The following is a 19971-nucleotide window of genomic DNA, read 5'->3' on the forward strand; positions in this document are numbered from 1 at the left end:
ATCTGATTCTCGTCATTTGCAACCACTATCTGTTTTCTGTTTTGCAGGAATTCTTTTACCCATTTTCCTATCTTTCCCACAATATTATGCTTTCTCATTTTTTTCTCCAATATGTTATGGTCTACCTTGTCAAAGGCTTTTGCAAAATCTAGATAGATCACATCTGTGTCTTTTTCATTTATCATATTATTGTATATGTTTTCGTAGTGAGCTATCAGTTGGGTCTGTGTACTTTTTCCAGGTACGAAACCGTGTTGACCCATATTAAACAAATTATTTTTGACCAAATGGTTCATTATTTTCTTTTTTATTACCCTCTCATACACTTTCATAATATGTGATGTTAGACTAACAGGTCTATAATTGCTTGCCTCTAGTCTTGATCCACTTTTGAAGATAGGGGTTATATAAGCTAATTTATGTTTAACATATATCTCGCTCATATCTATACTCTGTCTTAGCAGTATTGCAAGTGGCTTCGCGATAGTGTTTGCAGTTTTTTTTAACAAAATCGCTGGAACTCCATCTGGTCCGGCTGCCGATCCATTTTTAATTTCGTTTATAGCCGTAACAATATCTGCTTCATTAATATCTATATCCGTTAGATATTCAACATTTTCTTCTCTCATTTCTGTTTCATTATTCTCATTCGCAATTCTTGGCGTGAACTCACTCTTATATTTTTCTGCTAATATGTTGCATATTTCCTTTTTTTCATTCGTTAGCCGTCCTTCAATTCTTAGAGGGCCTATTTCTATTCTCCTTTTATTCATCTTTTTTGCATAGGAGTAAAGTACTTTGGGGTTTCTTTTTATATTTTGAAGTGTCCTTTCTTCTAAGTCCCTTTTTTCATTTTCTTTCGACTGTATAATCTTTTGTTCTGCATTTTCTATCTTATATTTTATTTCCCTCATTTTCCACAAATTTTTTTCTTTTGCAAGATTTTTCTTCCACTTTTTAATTTTCTGAAATAAGATCCTTCTGTCTCTTGGTATGTACGTCTTTTGTTTATTGGTTTTTTTCGGTACATATTTTTCAACAATTTTCTCCAGTATTTTGTACAGTATATCCGTATTTACCTGTATATTATCACTTATAAATACATTTTTCCATTCTTTATTCAGTTCTTCATTTATTTCTGACCATTTTATATTCTTACTGTAAAAGTTATATTTTCCATATCCTTCCCAAAGTTTTGTGCTTTTATTAATTCTGTGATCACTTGCTTTGGAATGAACTATCAATTCTATGACATTGTGGTCTGAAATTCCCGTGTTATACACTATTATTTCTTTAACATAATTCACCTCATTCACAAATACTAGATCTAGGACATTTCCTTTCTTGTTGGAATGTGGTTTATTTGTTGCATATTATGTTCTAATAGCATATCTTGAAGCTTTTCAAATTGCCTCTTATCTTCTGCGCTACTATTACTATCTTTTTTATATGTATACATACAACCACTTTCTTCTATCCGTTCTTTCCAATCCACGAAAGGAAAGTTAAAATCTCCGGATAGGAGTATATTCCAGTCTTTATGGTTTCTACATATATCATCTATTTTTTCTATTATTATGTCAAACTCCTTAGTGTTTGGGGGTCTGTAAACTACAATATTCATTAGTTTTTCAAATTCAAATTCTACCGCAATCAATTCACATTCAGTGTTGCTGTATTTTTCACATATTTTTCCTTGATTTATGTCTCTTCCATATATTGCGGTTCCCCCTTGATTCCTATTTTTCTGTCTGATCTATAAGTTTGGAAACCCTTTATCTGGTCATCACTGCCAGTCTCTTGGGAATACCATGTTTCACTTATATTTAATATATCTATTTTTTCAATTTGGGTTAGTTCTTCTAAGAACTCTATTTTCCTTTTAGAGTTACTCGTGACTAAACCCTGTGCATTCATTACTATTATGGTTTGTGTTTCATCCCCATTATTTAATATTGGTAATAATATGGATTCTCCCATGCTTCCTTCCTGTTCTGATATGATGTTCTTTTCTTCATTTCCCAGAATTCTGCCATTAAAAAATCCAACTTTTCTATTATATTTGCTCTTTCGCCTTCATATTTATTTGTGTGTGTATACCTGCAACTGTCCCCATATCTGCACCAACCCCTGGCATTATAGATGCATTCTTTGTAGTTGGGCTCTAAATGTGCAGGTTTGGGTTGAAAGGCCTCATATCTTGGGGCTCTTGGTTCAAAGCGCGGTATATACACGGCCTGCTTTTTTGTTTCTTTTTTGCTTTCATTTTTCTTTTCAGTTTGCTGAGTTTTCTTACATTCATTCATGGTTGCAGGATGCATATATCAACATTTTTTGTTGTAAATGCATCCTTTTCCTTCTTTTAGGTTTTTGCAGAGAGAGAGAGAGAGAGAGAGAGAGAGAGAGAGAGAGAGAGAGGAGAGAGAGAGAGAGAGAGAGAGAGAGAGAGACTTTTTTAAAAGAGCTTGTTAATGCTATCTTAGTTTTCTTTGCTTCACTTTCTTTCTTTCTGTTCATCATGCTGGCCCTTCTCACAAATGATCATTGCCAACAATATTTTGTCCTTTACCTCTATCAACAAAAGGCGTTCCATCTCTTCCAGGGTATTGCTACGACATTTTGAAATAATGGTGATCCCCTTCGATGGTTTGACTGTTTTAATGGCCGCCTTCTGCTTGATGATTGTCAAGATCGTAGACATATTCCGGCCATATTGTTTAGCCAGATCACTCACATGCACACTGCTCTCAGGTTTTTCTATAATTTCTTTCTTCAATTCTAATGAAAGAATTGCCTTCTTCCTTTTCTCACCACTACTAATACCTGTACTGAAACTTAAGCTTCTTAGGCACCATGATTATAGGTAAAATAAAAAAGGAAATGTGAGAAAAGGAAGATAATAAGCACTGTTATTAACAGACCGAACAGAGGACAACAACACGATACACACGAGAACAGAGAACAGACCAACTCGACGCTCAATGGCGTACCTCCCACGTGCTGCCATCTACCGGCGTAAACAAGATCTACATCGGATGTTGGAGCATGACTTTGGGTGTCGAGACAAAAATTTGATTGAATTTTACTTCTGATGCTGGAACAATCGTATGTAGAGGTTCCACTGTATCAAGTATTTTTTTAACTTAATGTATGTATGAACTTCTTTTAATAGTTTCCATCATTACAATTTTAATGCAAAGGGTTTATTACTGAATACTGTAGTTCACATGGCTTAGCTATAAAGTTATCATGCATATTTCTCAGCAAGAGAGGGGCTGTTGTGCTGTGCAGAGAGGGAGATGGGGCAAAGACGGGCAGGTGAAAAGGAGACAAGCTAACATTATGCCTTTCTCTACTCAAGATTGTACATATGCATCAATAAATGATGATACGGGTCCAAAACCTGCAAGCTCGGAGGCATAGTGCTTCCAAGCTCTTGGAATAACAAAGTATATGTCTTCCAACAAGAATGAAAACTTGTTCCTCCTTACACCATTTTCTTCTACTCTCATTGGGGGAACTGTCATAAGACCCTACTGGGGAGCAACAGGCTTGCATAAGTCCTTTTATAGTTTATAAATCAAATGTGTTTTAATGTTGTAAAAGTTTTCAAAATACAGTATTTAATTTTAATTTTCATTACTTCTTATATCGTTTATTTATTTCCCTATTTCCTTTCCTCACTGGGCTACTTTTCCCTGCTGGAGCCCTTGGATTTATAGCATCTTGCTTTTCCAAATAGGGTTGTAGCTTAGCTAATAATAATAATAATAATAATAATAATAATAATAATAATAATAATAATAATAATAAATGCATGCTCTGAAGAGCTGGTGTGCTCAAGCATACCAGCTTGGGTGTTGAGAGACATATTGCATACCAATACAAGGATCCTGTGAGAAGTGTGCATTTCAAGATTGGACAGCGCCCTCATCCCAGAATTTTATTCCCCATACAAGGAATTAATTCTGTAAGTTTCCTACATTTAAAGACAGGTTTCTCTTTTACTAAGTTGATTCGCAGTCATACTGAAAAACTTTAGGCCAGTTGGAGAGCATCAAGAACATGTCTGTGCAGCTCAATGGCTAGAATCAGAATGAAGGCTCTGAGCACTGTCAGTCCCATACCATCAGAGGATACAGAGTGGTGATTGCAAGAACTTTGTTAATTCTTCATTGGCCGTTTCCTACTTTCACCAGAATCTTACCCCTACTAGAAGACAACGGTTCGTATTTGCGTAGGAACGCTTATTGATTATGACTATTAGATTAAAATAAATCAAACATTTTAGATATTAAAGAAGTATCAAGCTCAATTAAATACAAAACTGATGTACTGTACAGTATACAGGCAATAAGTATGCTTTCAGTTTTCAATACTTCAAAACATCTATTATAAAGCTAAAGGGAATGGGATAAAAAAAGGAGTATCATAAACCAATTAAATCATATCCCACCAAAAAAGTTACCATTAACACATGAATTTACCTTTGTGAAGGAATGGCATCAAGTCTAAGCCATGCAGTGGAAAAGACACGTATTGGCTGATCTTAGAACTAAACATATACTCGTGGCGAAATCTCTTCAGATGAATAATCAGCACCTCTGGCAGCTGGATAACCTTGGAATATTTAACCCCATTTCGTAATTTACAACATTTTTCACAAGAGTACATATTATCTCCCTTCAGCTCATCAGCACTGAAGAAAGCAGCAAGACAGTGATGTAAAGACACCGCAGGTCCCCAAAGCCAGGATCTCAACCACACCCACATCCACCACATCCAACTGAAAAAAAAACAATTAAAAATACTTTTCATCAACCAACAGTTGATCATACACTGAATATAAAATCAATACATATAATTCATTAACTCATAGAAGAACAAGAGAAAATACAGAAAAGTGATTAAAAACACTTATACTCTGCAAGCTCACCCATCTGTTGTAGCATCACACGATGCTTTTGCAAGATGAAGACTGCTACTACTACTAGAGTTACTTTGCTGCTGTAACTGTGAGACAGAGGAATGCTGTAGTATACTCAGCTGGTCACTGCTTGGAATTGGCAAACTAAGGTCCTGGAATGTTTCTTTTCTGGAGGATATAGTATTACAGGTCAAGCACTGTACAGAACTAACAATTGTACCATCAAATATATCCGATATGACACTACGATAAGAGGGAGGCTTTTTTCTACGCGTTGTATTCACATTAGAGGCAGATAACTTCCCTGGTGGAGGAGACGTGGTTGAGGCTGAAAAAAAAGACACATCTTAAAAATATTTGTAAGAAACCGGCTGGAATAATAACACACTGAACTTACAAGAATCCATATCATGTGCTATCTCAAGTAAGCTTCAAGGGAACCGACAACTATGGTGTTTGACATAACTTTAAAATTCAAAAATTGTTTTATTGTTTCTATGTATGCAGAAAAATGTTGTACATGCTCTCCAGAAGTTTCATCCAATTATTTTTACAAATATTGAAGATAAAGAGGTCTTTAAATGATGACGTCATCTTTACTGAGTCGTCTGCATGACTGAGTGTGACAGAATCGTCTTTGCTTGTTTATTTTTGCATATATATAGCGATTTTTTCACTTATGATTAAAAATTTCGTACGTCTGGCAGAGATGAAAGGCATTGGTAAAAGGTAGGTGAACACAAACTACGACGATTTACGAGAAGACCAGCCAGAGTTTCCAAAGACGTATGAAAGTTACGATACATGCGTTTGTTTACTTCCAGTTCGTATGTACATTGTATTTTCACAACGTCCTCGTGAACTCTATATCAAGACCAATGGTACCTATGGTCAAGGAAAGAACAAAGAGTAAGCAGAGACCAACAAAAAAGAACCAAGAATAAAGGGAAATATGAAAAAAGAGTAAAAGCTGAAACATTCTCACTAAAACTCTAGCAACTCATGACACACTCACACCAAGTGTATTAGTAAACTTAGGGTTTAAATACTTCGTTTAGGGAGCCTTCGTGTAGGAATAAAAAATAAAAGTACACAGTAAGGTTATCATAATAATGTTTATTTTGATTTTTCTAAGAAAAAAGCTAAAATTTAAAGCAAATCTTTGGGAGCTTATAACTCAAAAACATACTTTATTCACACTTAGGTACATTTTTCTCGGTTATTTATTGTTCAATATTAAAGAGAGATATCATTGAAAAGAGGAATAAAAATCCCACAATTTTGTGCGACAGAATTTTCATTTTCCTTTTTCGCTTTTTTTATGATTATTTTGCATCTAGACGAAGAAAATTAAGAAAAAAAATCATTTAAAATAAGAAAAAGGTAAAACAAAACATCTTTCACACAGAATTATTCTGTTTATAAAGTTGTTTTGATGGTAGGATTTTCAATACAATTGGTGTCATATTAGTGGAGAAAATGTACCTAAATGTTTTTCAGAAATCATGATTTTTGATAATAGATCAAAACGTTTTAGATCAAATTACTTGAAATTTTTATATGATGAAGGTATTATATATGTCTAAAACATATATAGAAATGGTGCATTTTGAATCAGAAAAAACTGCAGAACACAGCGGACGGTCCCCTTAAACACAGAATTAACATAACAATGAATAAAGCAAGTAATATAAATACCATAATAAATCATCATTATCATGCAGAAGTTTAACCAAACCTATGAATTTAATTTCTGGGCTCTTAAAAGGCTTTTTTCAGGAGGTTATTCTGGAAACAAATAGGGCCAATATTAGGACCGAAAAAAGTCTAAATTCAATCACAGTGTGGGAGGATATCAAAGGGGATAGACAAACAGTTAAACATCAGAGAACCACAATTATTAAAGCTTGAAGGAACAATGCCGTGCATTGTCTCACACCTTTCAATAACTCTTAAAAAAATACCAATCAATTTACCTTTCAAGGAAATCATATCTCACACCTATTACATCCCCAAAGATCATCTGCTGACTTTCTCCAACCAGTATCTAAGAAGCATTCCTACCATATTTAGGCAAATACACCTTTAATCACATAAAGAAAAAATAAAACAGAATTGGTTATAAGTCCTATATATTAAGAAGCTAAGGATCTACAGTCAGTTTTTTTCAAACACATTTTGAATAGCTGATAGGCAGTATGCTTTTCATATGCAACTTCTGTGTCATCTCAAACACTGGATTGTGGTACTCTTTTTCCATGACATTTAGCAATTTAAGGTTGGAGTTCTTAAGCTTAACATGACAAATTCGTAGATAATTTGTATTTTTCCTAACTATACAAACTTTAGCTATTTAATATGGGTAATTACTTTCGGCGTACTGAAATGACGAGCCATTATAATTTTAACGAGGGTTTACTACCCCCTAGCTAGTGATTAGCTCACTTTGCTTAGAAGTAGGACTTCCCGGGGGACAGGGCTGGCGGGCAAGTTTGATTAAATAGCTAAGGTTTGTATAGTTAGGAAAAATACAAATTATCTACGAATTTGTCATTTGTTCAGTAACTGAAATACAAACCACGCTATTTAATATGGGTGACTCAACCCTTAGGTAGGGTGGTAAGACCCAGCCATTACTGGCTTTTGGCTTTTTGCCCGGGGACTCAGTATTTGAGTGTGTTAGTACTCAAAGATAAGGAGTCCCTGCACCTCGCAATTGCCTTGCTCTGCAAGGACCACGGCCTACGTAAGCTTGTGTGTGAAGGAATGAAGTGTGACTCGTCCTAGGAAATTGACCTGAAGTCCTTTAGATGGAATTCTAGGATAGGACGTTCCCAATACCATCTCGTAAGGGTATGGGGACGTAACAGTAATATCTTAATACTAGGAACAGAAGGAAACATGGTTTACCTGCAGTGGTTTGAGGTCAGCTGTGCAGAGAACCCAGGATGCTGCTTTCTCCAAGAGAGGGGAGAATGAAGAAAAGAACAAGGGCCAGGCATACCTTTTCATTCATGCAGACTAAATCCTGGTAACAATGCCCTCAACCCTCTGCTACTTGTCCATTAAGGAGCCTGAGGTTTAAACCAGCTGTTGTGCAGCCACCACAGGGCCGACAGAAAATGTATCGAGCCTCCTGTGGGTCATGTCTTGCAGGTAGTGGGCTGTGAAGGTTGTCTGACGCTTCCAAACCCCTGCTTGTAAAACCTGCGTCACTGAGTAGTTCTTCTTGAAGGCCAGGGACGTAGCAATGCCCCTGACATCGTGTGCTCTAGGGCGACGTGACGGAGGAGGGTCGGGATTCAGGGAATGAAGGATAACCCTGCGAATCCACGCTGAGATAGTATTCTTAGTGACCCTCCTCTTCGTCCTTCCGGTGCTCACAAACAATGCCTGCACCCAAGGACGAATTGCTGCTGTTCTCTTAAGACAGAGCCTCAGACTCCTCACTGTTCACAGTAGGAGATGGTTTGGGTCATCTGTTACAGAACGAAGACTCGAAATCCGGAAAGAGTCGAACCGAGGGTCCGGCACTCCTGGATTTTGAGTCTTAGCAACAAACTCAGGGACGAATCTGAACGTTACCTCCCCCATCCCCTTGAATGGGCGATGTCATACGAGAGACCATGAAGTTCGCCGACTCGCTTGACCGAGGCCAAAGCAAGTAGGAACACCGTCTTCCAAGTCAGGTGGCGATCAGAAGCCTGGCGTAATGGTTCGAAGGGAGGTCTCTTAAGAGACCTGAGAACTCGAACCACGTTCCATGGAGGAGGTCTCACTTCCGACTGAGGGCAGGTAAGTTCATAACATCGTATGAGTAGAGAAAATTCAAGCGAAGAGGAAATGTCCATTCCTTTGAGCCTGAAGGCAAGACTTGAGGCTGAGCAATAGCCTTTCACTGCTGAGACTGAAAGGCGCATTTTTTCCCGCAAATACACGAGAAACTCCGCTATTGCTGGAATAGTGGCATCGAGTGGAGAGATACCCCTTCCACAACACCAACCACAGAAAACTCTCCACATCGCCTGGTAGACCCCTGCGGATGACTTTCGCAGGTGTCGAGACATCCTTTCAGCAACTTCTTGCGAAAAGCCTCTCTCTGTGAGGAGATGCTGGATAGTCTCCAGGCATGAAGCCGCAGCAAAGCTACGGCTTTGGGAAAGATGTTGGCGTGTGGTTGTTTGAGTAGCTCGTGTTGTGGAGGAAGTTCTCTCGGGAGTTCCGTCAGGAGCTGCAGAAGGTCTGGAAACCACTCTGCGTGATGCCATAGCGGAGCTATCAAGGTCATTGAAAGGTTGACTGATATTCTAGTCTTGTTAAGTACCCTCCTCATCAGACAGAACAGGGGAAAGGCGTATACGTCGATGTTGTCCCACCGTTGTTGGAAGGCATCTTGCCAGAGTGCCTCGGGGTCCGGGACTGGGGAGCAGTAAAGTGGAAGGTTGAAATTCAAAGCTGTCGCGAACAGATCCACCGTCGGGGAACCCCACAAAGTCAGGACTTTGTTGGCTACTAGATAATCCAAAGACCACTCGGTACTCACTATCTGGGATGCCCTGCTCAGACTGTCGGCGAGCACATTCCTCTTGCCTGGAATGAAACGAGCTGATAGTGGAATCGAGTGGACTTCGGTCCATATCAGTATCTCTACTGCCAGATGGGATAGCTGCTCTGAAAAGGTACCTCCCTGCTTGTTGATGTAAGCCACTACTGTGGTGTTGTCGCTCATCACCACCAAGGAGTGACCCGCCAGGTACTGTTGGAACTGTTGAAGTGCCAGGAATACGGCTTTCATTTCTAGCAGATTTATGTGGAGGCACTTTTCTGATTCTGACCAGAGGCCTGAGGTCCTGTGGTTCAGAACATGGGGCCCCCACCCTTTCTTTGAGGCGTCCGAAACAGCATCAAATCCAGGGGGAGGACGAGAAGATTCACTCCCTTTCGTAGGTTCTCGTCTGTCACCCACCACTGAAGGTCCGTCCGTTCCGCAGGACCCGATAGGGACCATGACGTCCGGGGAATCGTGTCCTTGATTCCACCGAGACTTGAGTCGCCATTGCAGGGATCTCATCCTGAGGCGACCGTTTGGAACTAGATGGGCCAGGGAAGAAAGGTGATCGAGGAGACGTAACCACGATTGGGCTGGGAGTTCTTCTCGTCTGAGGAAAGGATCTGCGACCCTCCTCAGCCTTGCTATCCTATCGTTTGATGGGAAGGCTTTGTGGAGATTGGTGTCCAATATCATGCTTAGATATACCAGTCGCTGAGTTGGATATACCAGTCGCTGAGTTGGAAGCAGAGAAGACTTCTCGAGATTTACCATGATCCCTAGATCTTGGCAAAGTCCCAGAAGCTTGTCTCGGTGTCAAAGAAGGGTTGACTACGAGTCTGCCAGGATCAGCCAGTCGTCCAGATAACGGATGAGACGGATGCTGATCCTGTGTGCCCACGAATAAATCAGGGTGCACACTCTGGTAAATACCTGAGGTGCTGTGGAGAGACCAAAACACAGCACCTTGAACTGGTAGATCTTGTTGTCTAGGCTGAATCTTAAGTACTTCCTTGAAGACGGATGGACTGGGATCTGGAAGTACGCGTCCTTCAGGTCCAGTGTACACATGAAGTCTTGTGGTCTCACTGCAAGTCTGACCGTGTCTGCTGTCTCCATGCTGAACGGGGTTTGTTTGACAAACCTGTTCAGAGCTGAGAGGTCGATGACTGGTCTCCAGCCTCCAGACGCCTTCCTTACAAGAAAGAGTCGACTGAAGAAGCCTGGGGAACCGTCGACAACATCCTGGAGAGCGCCCTTCTTTAACATGGTCTCGACTTCTGCCCGTAGGGCTTGGCCCCTTGCTGATCCCATGGCAAAGGAGCTCAACGACACTGGATCCGCTATCAGGGGAGGTAGAGATGTGAACGGGACGCGATATCCCTGACTGATTACGGAAATCGTCCAAGAATCGGCCCCGAGTTGCTGCCACCTGATTGCGCAACTTTGTAGGCATCCCCTCACCGGTGGACATGCAGGGGATTGACAATCCTAGCGTTTGCGGCCTCGGCCACTCCCTCTAGGATTTTTCCCTCCCCTGGAGGAGTTTTTGCCTTTCTTGTCTTTGACAGGAAAGGGCTTCAACACCATTACCTATGCTGCCACTGCCGGTTTCGTCGTCTTGGACGGGCGAGGTTGTTGAGGTGCTGGAGGTTTATAGGGCTTTGATGTAAGAGCCCTATGTAGGAGAGAGTCCTGGTTGGACATCCTCCACCTCTATGCTGCCTGTTCCACGTCTTTAGGCTCAAACAGATTCTTTCCCAAAATGGAAGAATGTCTGAGCCTGCTGACCACGACGGCTGGGACCTTCGTGTGGAACCTCTCTGTCACCGCATCACATCGTTTCAGATTGGAATTGGCCCACAAGTTCAAGACTTGGTGGGCCAGAAACTCGATGGTGCGGGTGCCTGAAAGGAGGAAGGTCTCCAGGGCCTTCCTGGTGCTCTCCTTAGACAGGTCCTCGGATTGCAACAGGATACCAAGAAACCCCAGCCAGACATCCTGCCACGAAGTAGCCTGCATGGTACACTTCGCAACCTTCTCCTGACTAAGGATCTCTGTTGCTGAGAAAGACACTTGCCAGCTAGAGAGCCTTTCTAGAGGGACTCCCTTGGTGAGCTCTTCCACAGAATGGTGCAAGGGGAGTGCTAGGCAAGACTCCTCCATGATCTCAAAGTACCTCCTCTGGTGGATACGAGGAGGAGGGAGGAGCTTGTTGCCAGCAGTGGAACGGCTGGAGGAGGCGAGTTCGGAGAGCTGGCCCTCAACCTTAACCCTGGCACTCTTCACCCCTTGGGACCAGGGCAAAGCCGCACTGGCCTTAGCGGGTTTCTGAGTACCAAAGACTCGGTCCAGGACCGTGTCCTTGCCCTCTCGAGGAGGAATCTCAGGATCCGGGAGCACGTTGAGATGCCTCATCAGGGTCAGAACCTGCCAGAAGGCATGCTCTGACTCCTGTGGCTCCCCTCCTGGAGAACTGGCAGCAAAGTCTCCCGTCCCCAAAGGCTCTTCTTGGGGGGACACGTGGACATTCTCTGCGGGTCTTGTTGGCTCTGGTCGAATCCTTGAGGATGACTTGGGGATGGTCTTAGAGTCCTTAGGTTCCCTCCTGGGAGAAATACAGGACTCCAACAACGACGTCTGTGGGCTCTTCTCCGCCCCAACCAACCCGGGACGATTCTCCTACACGAGGTGGGGTTTCTCCCATTGGAGCGATGGGAGAACGTCTCACCTAGGTAGACTCCGAGGACAGAAAATCCTCGTCCACAGGAGAGGGAGAGAAAATCTGGGGGGGGGGGGGAGAAAGTCTTCCTCAAGGACTTCCGGGGAGCCAGCTTGGCCCTCGGAGAAGTTACCACGACTTCTACTCCTCTCTTCCTCTTCAGTGGGGTCAGAGCTGCCATTGATTTGAGACCAAACTCAGAGAAGGCAGGTTTGAAAGCCTGCATGACGGCTCTGACAAGGGGCCCGGACCTTGGCTGCTTATTGACAGCTGCGCTGTCAGAGACTCCCTCTGGAGGGAAGGGGATCGGGCGATCCTTCGAGTAGAAACTACAACTGGGCCTGCCTGAAAAGAAAGGGAAGAACGCGCGGAGATGATGGCGAGGGCGCGCGTGGGCACGCGGGCGAGCGCTGGCGTGCAGGAGAGCGATGGCGCACTGGCGAGCGATGGTGCGTTGGCGAGCGATGGCGCGCAAGCGAGCGAACCGCGCACAGGCGAGGGGGAGCGTTGGCGCGTTGGCGCGCAGGCGATCTACGACGCGTGGGCGAGTGGGTGCATTGGCGCGCAGGTGATCAGTGGCGCGCAGGTGCGCGATCTGGCGAAAGCAGAGGGTGCGCCAAAGGGTGTGCAAGCACTTGCGCGTGCGGAGGTGATAGCTCACGCGCATGGGCGCGCAGGATCTCGCTGAGCTATAGAAGGTGTGCGCGCATACGCAGGGAAATAGCCCTAGCGCATGGGCGCGCAGAAGGGCGCACAGCAGGAGCTGTAACAGGTGCGCGCGATGGAGACTGCGCGCCATCGCGCGCAGGCGAGGTTTGAAGGCGCGTAGGAGATCGCTGACGGGAAGGAGAAGAAAGATTCTTCCCTCCTGCGCCCAGATCCGGAGATCGTGGCGCGCAGGCGAACGTTGGCGCGCAGGCGAATGCTGGCGCGTAGGTGAAGAGCGCTGGCGAGCAGGAGATCGTGGGCGCGTGGCGCGCATCAGGATAGGGCGCGCAGATGTGCGCTGGCGAGGAGAAGATCGCTGGCGCGCAGGTGAGACCGCTGGCGCATAGTCTCAGCCACAGGAGATAGCTGGCGCATTGTCCCTGGAACAGGTGGTCTCTGAAGGGAAGTCTCAGGAACAGCAGGAGAGCGCTTGCACGCCATTGCGCGTGGGCGTGCAGGAGAACGTTGGCGCGCAGGGGATACCTGGCGCTTAAGGGACTTACTCACATTGTGAGAAAGCCCCTTTTGCCCCAAAGGGACCGATGCCTGTTGGATAACGGGGTGCGTGGGCGCCCACAGCGCGTCAGCGGCCAGGAACAGAGATGGGAGGTCAGCAGGTCTGGCAGGCGAAGGTGATCGTGAACGATCTGCAGAGAGGTCCAGGGATACAGCTGCAACGGTTGGTGCACGGCGAGGAGGATCCTCTGCGGGGGACTGCGAGGACGAAGAATCGAAGAGGCACCTCCTAACTCCCTTGTGGGGAGAAGGAAGGCCTCTACGGCAAAGAGGAGGGCGAGCGTTCTGTCTGATACGTCCTCTGGGGGCAGCAGGCAGACCATCGGCAGTCCTCCGAAGAGGAGTCTCTGTTAGTGAACTCACCCGAGGGGGAGAATCACTTGTAGGAGAGACCGTTGGACTTAGCTCCTCCCTCGAAGGATGTTCGGAGGGGGGAACTAAGCCTTCAGCTGCATCAGGAACCATAGCAGGGGTTTGACCTAACTCGTCGGAAGCCCCTGCCACAACAACGTCGACGATAAACAGAGGATCAACCTCTGCTACCGTCAGCGACTGTTTGACAGCAGCGTCCAACCTGTTTATGTCAAACAGGGCTTCCTTGGAGGGCAAACCCTGAAGCCCCAAGGAAGCCCAAAGCTGCAACAAATCATTGTTAGAAACATTGTTATCAGAAATATCCTCCCCCGGGGGAGGAGGAGGAGCTGCCTCGCTATGGGAGGCAACTCCCTCTCCCGAACCCCGAGGTTGGTGAACATAAGTACGGCCTACTCTACAACTCGACGGCCTCTCGGGAGAGACCGATCGAGTGGGAGCTTCGGAGGAGGTTCAGGCTACGGAAGAAGAGTCCTTGGGATTTTCTCTCTTCAAGGAAACACCTGGAGGAGAAATATCCCGTTTGGACTTCTTCTTCCGGTGCCGGGAAAACCTCTCCCACTGGGAGGTAGACCACTCCCTACACTCACCACATACTTTATTTCTTTCACACCGTTGGCCCCTGCAAAAAGGACACAAGGTGTGAGGGTCTATGTCCACCGCCGACATATACGTTCCGCAAGGGCGGTCAGGTAAGCCAGGACACTTCCGCATGGTAGAGGTCAACTTCCAAACACACTAAAAAGAAAAAGCAAAAACTAAGATCAAAGGCTGTCAAAGTAAGCGAGGGTGGGAGCAGACACGTCTGATCGTCACCCGAGCCAAAAGCAAAGTGAGCTAATCACAGGTGTGTGAGGGGGGGAGGGATAGCAAGCTACCGCTCCCTACCCCCTCGTTAAAATTCTAATGGCTCGTCATTTCAGCTACGCCGAAAGTAATACCCATATTAAATAGCGTGGTTTGTATTTCAGTTACGGAACTAATACACTTTCTAGTACAGTAGTAACTTAGTTTACGAACTTAACTCGTTCCAGGTACAAGATCATAATACAAAATGCTCACATTCTAAAACGATTTTTTCCCATAAGAAATAAAAGAAATTAACATTATGCATTCCACACATCCATAAATACACATATACCCACATTCTTAAAGGTTTGTAATGAAATTTAATGAATAAATCATAACACCTAACATCAGAAATAAATAAACAATAATTCCCAATAAAAATATAAATATGAAAAGTTTAAAAGTAATTTGTATTTTTCCTAATGTATAAACCTTTAGCTATTTAATAGGGATTATCCTTTTGACGAAGCTGAAAATAGCCATAAGACTTTTTAACGAGGTAGAACTACCCTACCGCTACTGTAGTTAGCGGTAAGGGGTAGGAGGGGTAACCGGGTACCCGGCCACCTCTCTTACACACTAGTGTAATCTAATCACTTTTGATTGTAAGCAGGATTTATGGGGGCCAAGTGATGGGGGGACAATTTGATTAAATAGCTAAAGGTTTGTATGTTAAGGAAAATACAAATTACTTCTGAATTTGTCATTTGTTCCTCCACTAACAAACCTATGCTATTTAATAGGGAAGACTCACCTCTTAGAAGGGTGGAAGTCCTGACCAACTGGCTGGGCTTTGACCTGTGGCTTTCCTGTGCACGTAACAGGGAGAAACCCTGACACCTCGTTAAACTAGACGTGCAAAACACGGTTAGTGACCTGAGCATATTGGTTAATGTGCGATGCTAGCAGTGTAACTAGTCTATGGAATACATTCTAAGAAACGCAGGAATCTAATAAGTAACCAAAGCCATTACCCAATTCCAACACTCCAGTGGGTATGAGGACACAACAGTACAGTACATTAATCTATACGGTACTAGGTTACACGAGGGAAACAGTTATACCACAGACAGTGGAGGTAAGCTTTGCGAGTACCGTAGGAGCTGTTGCCCCGTAGAGGGGTAAGATGAAAGAAAGAAAGAGCCAGTCATTCCTTGTCAATCATCCCAGGCTTATCCTTAGTTAACTCTGCCTTCACCCTCTGCTACTTGTCCATCAAAGAGCTCGAGATGTTATAAACCATTTATTGTGTGGCTACCAAAAGGGTAATGGAGAACATCTACATGCTCCCGTGGGTTATGTCTTAGAGGAAGGTGAAGCTGAAGGTCAGAAACATTTTCACCTTGCCACTGGCATGGTCTGCACCACAAGGTAGCTGTTTGTAAATGTTATGTGCGAATTCCACCTTAAAACGTCATAAGCTCTGGGTCACCTCTATGAGAAGGAGAGGGAGCCAATGACTGGTATATGACTCCGTGGGTCCTAGTCATGAAAGAGATCCTGATAAGCCTCCTTCGACCATCCTGGGGTTGGTGAAGCGAGCTGAACCTTTGGGGCAAGCTATTGTATCTTCCTTGAGATATAACCTCAATTTAATCACTGGTATAATAGCCATTGATCACGATACGGAAGATTCCAGTCCAAAGGGCTTGAACCTAAGGTTCGAGCTGTGTAGAAAAAAAAGATGGATCTTACTTGGTTCCTCGCCATGAGTGAAAGACGTTAAGAGCGATCCATAGAGTATGCCAACTCTCTCGGGCGAGGGTAACACCAAAAGAGACCTGTCCTCGAGATCAGGTATAGATTTGCTGTCTAGGGATTCTGGGTCTTCGGGGTGCAACCCAGGGACCGAAGGAGGCAACCTGTGCCCCGTAGAGGGACTTTATTACCCGATTAAGGTAGGTCAGCTCAAACTCTGTGAAGAGCGATAATTGGAGACAAGGGAAAAAGGCATATCCTTCCAGTCTGGAGGAGATGCTCAAAGAATGAGCAACAGCCTCACATGGCCTGAGTTTAGGTAAGCCCTTTCTCTTGATGGCAATTTTGAGTGTCTATTACTCGAATAACACCCTCAAGAAGAGAGACAAACCTTACACAATCCTCACCACAGAGAATCTAGTCAAAAAGGAAGTCCTCAATAGGTTCTCCAATGTTGTAGACGTGTCTCTTAGGCAAGATGAGTCTTGCCAGCGAGGTGAGTTTGATGGGCTATACGAGTCTCTTAACGAGACTAGACTGCCAATGAGACCTGCTCGATGGCAGGTAAAAGCCATTTTCCCTCGGAGGAATTGCTCAAATAAAAATGGAGCCTAACAGGTAAATGCAGTCTTTCTCCCGCAGCAAGAAGATCAATGCGAGTCGTTATCTGCGTTGCTTCTCGAAGGAAGGCCTCTGAACTGAGGCTGGCGGAGGAAGTCTTCCATAGGTGGGGTGGATTGGAAAAATTCCAAAACCCATAGACAGGATCCCCAAAAGGGGAGACCACGTAAGTGCAGGTATTGTTTCCAGTGAATGGGAAAATAGACAAATCACTGCTCTCATGGTAAGCAAATCTTCCCGAGGGAAGAAGATACCTTTTTAGGAGATTAGGAGATAGTACCATTCGTCCTCTGACCATAGTCCTGAGGACATGTGGTACCGTATGTGGCCTACCCCACTTTCTTTGATGCTTCCATAGGAAACGTAAAATCCAGGAAAACCGAGGAGATTGACTCTCTGGATGAGATTCTTGTCTGGCAACATCCTAATCAGGACAGTCTCTTGCTTGGATTTCTTAGAGAACCAGAGGATCCTGAGAGGGAAGGTTGACCCTAGGGTAAGAATCTGTGACAACCTTCGATGGTTAGCTAACTGAAGCACCATTCCCTGACATGAAGGATGAAAAACAGATGTCTGAAAAGGGGACTAGGAGTATTAGTCTTAGTAGTTGATCGCATACAGGAAGCCATGGGCTAACTTTTTGCATGATTGCAAGCCTTCCCCTTGCATGACAGGGTTTGAGGATCAAACTCGTTCAAACAGGATAGGCTAAAATTGGAGACTTCTGTAAGGTGTGATCAAAGAAGCTCAATGGTATCTTGAAGAACCCCGTCTTTCCATAAGACCGGATTTTCCAATCGCGAGGATAAAGAGGGACAGATTCCCACCTCCTAAAGGAGGATGAAAGAGACAAGAAAGTATCTCTTGTGGCTTGTATGTACCTAGAGCCTGAAGGCTCAGCGAGATGAGAACCCGAAGGCTTAAGATCACGAGAATCAAAAGGTTCAACATGACGATGGCCTGAAGACCTGAAGTCACTTGAGCCCAAAGGCTCAAAGCGACGAGAACCTGAAAGCCCGGAGTCACAAGAGGCCGAAGTCTCAACACGACGGAGCCCAATGGCTCAAAGCCACGAGAGGCCAAAGGCTTAGTGTGACAAGAGCCCAAAGAAGTGTAGTCACGAGAACCAAGATGTTCACCGTGATTGAGAACCTGCAGGTTCTGTATTATGAAATGCTGGAGGCAAATCGTAACATGAGCCTGGAGGCTTACGGTCACGAGAGCCTGAAGGCTAAGCACGACGAGAACCTGAAGGCTCAACGCAACCAAAACCTGAGGGCTCAGGGTTACGAGAGCCGAGAGGTAAACGTATCAAGCCTGAAGGTTCAGCATAGCAAGGACCCGAAGGCCCAGGATTACGAGAGCCCAAAGGCTCTGCGTAACGAGAGCCCTACGACTCAGGGTGATGAGAGCCAGAAGGCTCAGTGTGACCGTCACGAGAACCTGAGAGTTCCACGAGACGAGAACCAGAAGGTTCAAACAGGTGTCTCCTTACCACAGGGGAAGGAGCAAACCAAAGATGACGAATGGTCAGAAACTATTCCACCCAACGGATCCCCCAACGTCAAACAGGTTCCTCTGGAGAGAGAGAGAGAGAGAGAGAGCGGTCCATCACAAAAAGCTGGTCACAAGGTTTCTCTCGCAGATGGGAGGAGGGTTATCACGAAGGATGACATGGCCTAGGACTATGCTTTCCCACAGCCCAGGTTAGAAGCGTAGTCCTCGGCGTAAGGCACGAAAAGATCTCTCTCACAAAGGAGGACATTGCCTCGGACTTTGCTTTACCCCAGCCCCAAGGGGAGAAGCGTCGTCCTTGGGGTAAGTCACAAGCTGGACATGTAAAGATCTCTCTTGGAGACTAGAGAGATGTCCTCCCAAAGGATGACTTTGCCTTCCCCCAAACCTAAGGGGAGAAACGCAGTCTTCAGCGACCAGATAGCAGTTGCAGATCTTCATCGAGCTGCCAGCAATTCTCCCCGGAAGAGAATTATTAATTGTTTCCTTTCTCTCTAGCTGGACACTATAAAATGTTTTCTTAGCCTTATTCATACATTATTCTCAGAAATATTTGGGATAGCAAAGATTTGTTGCAATTTTTCCAATTTTAGTGAACTCATCCTCAATGTACTTAGGGCTACAAATTCTAAATGCCCTAAGGTACGTGGAGGAAAAAACTGAATGCTTTATATTTCTAGAGTGACCGGAGTAGAAATGTACATATGAAAAATTATTGGTAGCCTTTCTATAAATAAAAAACTTAAATTTATCTGTTTCCCTAACTATTATGTCTAAAAATGGGATACGGTTATTTTCTTCATCTACTATAGTAAATTTTATAGATAGTACTAATGAATTAATGATTGACACAAAACCCTCATGATTAAAATTTTCTTCTAAAATACCTAGATCATCATCAACATATCGATACCAAACAATTTGGGAAGACCACACTGAAGGAATTAATCTAGATTAAAGAAAATGGAGTTTTTATGATAAAACAAAGTTTTATGAATACTTACCTGTCAGTTATATATATAGTTTAGTCTCTGACGTTCGGCAGAATTTTTCAAAAATGGCGGAAACCGCCTTGTGGTGGTACTTGGAATCATTCCCGTTTTCTGTTCCTCAGATCATCTTTGCCCGACCTGTCTCCTGAGGGGAGGTAGATGGGCCTTAAAATATATATATAACTGCCAGGTAAGTATTCATAAAACTTTGTTTTATCATAAAAACTCCATTTTTATGAATAGAATTTACCTGGCAGTTATATATATGTACTGTAGCTGATTCACACATTAGGAGGAGGGTGACAGACGGTAAACATCGTTGGGGAAACAACAAAAAGTTGTAGGAGAAAAAACACCTTGATTCCTTACCTGCTAAGGTAGCTGACTTCAAAGGTTCCTGCCTTTAGAGTCGCTTTCCCTTAGGAGTGTCAGCCAGGAGTGGACCTGTCATGCTGAAAACAACTCAATCGAGTCTGTCAACAGGATGAGACCAACAATTTGA

The 19971-nt window shown here is 44.1% G+C and overlaps 1 protein-coding gene across 5 annotated transcripts in view; it reads right to left on the reverse strand.

Annotated features, from left to right (window-relative positions):
- LOC137640067 (ubiquitin carboxyl-terminal hydrolase 20-like) overlaps positions 1-19971 on the reverse strand; it is a 318666-nt gene that overhangs the window by 94139 nt on the left and 204556 nt on the right. For all 5 annotated transcript variants that reach the window (XM_068372501.1, XM_068372497.1, XM_068372498.1 and 2 more), the window contains exons 9-10: positions 4937-5255; positions 4488-4786 (exon numbers count right to left, since the gene is read on the reverse strand). In XM_068372501.1, the coding sequence (XP_068228602.1) occupies positions 4488-4786; positions 4937-5255 (618 nt within the window). The remainder of the gene's footprint in view (positions 1-4487; positions 4787-4936; positions 5256-19971) is intronic.

The sequence above is a fragment of the Palaemon carinicauda genome, chromosome 4 (genome assembly GCF_036898095.1).
Source record: "Palaemon carinicauda isolate YSFRI2023 chromosome 4, ASM3689809v2, whole genome shotgun sequence".
Taxonomy (NCBI): Eukaryota; Metazoa; Arthropoda; class Malacostraca; order Decapoda; family Palaemonidae; genus Palaemon; species Palaemon carinicauda.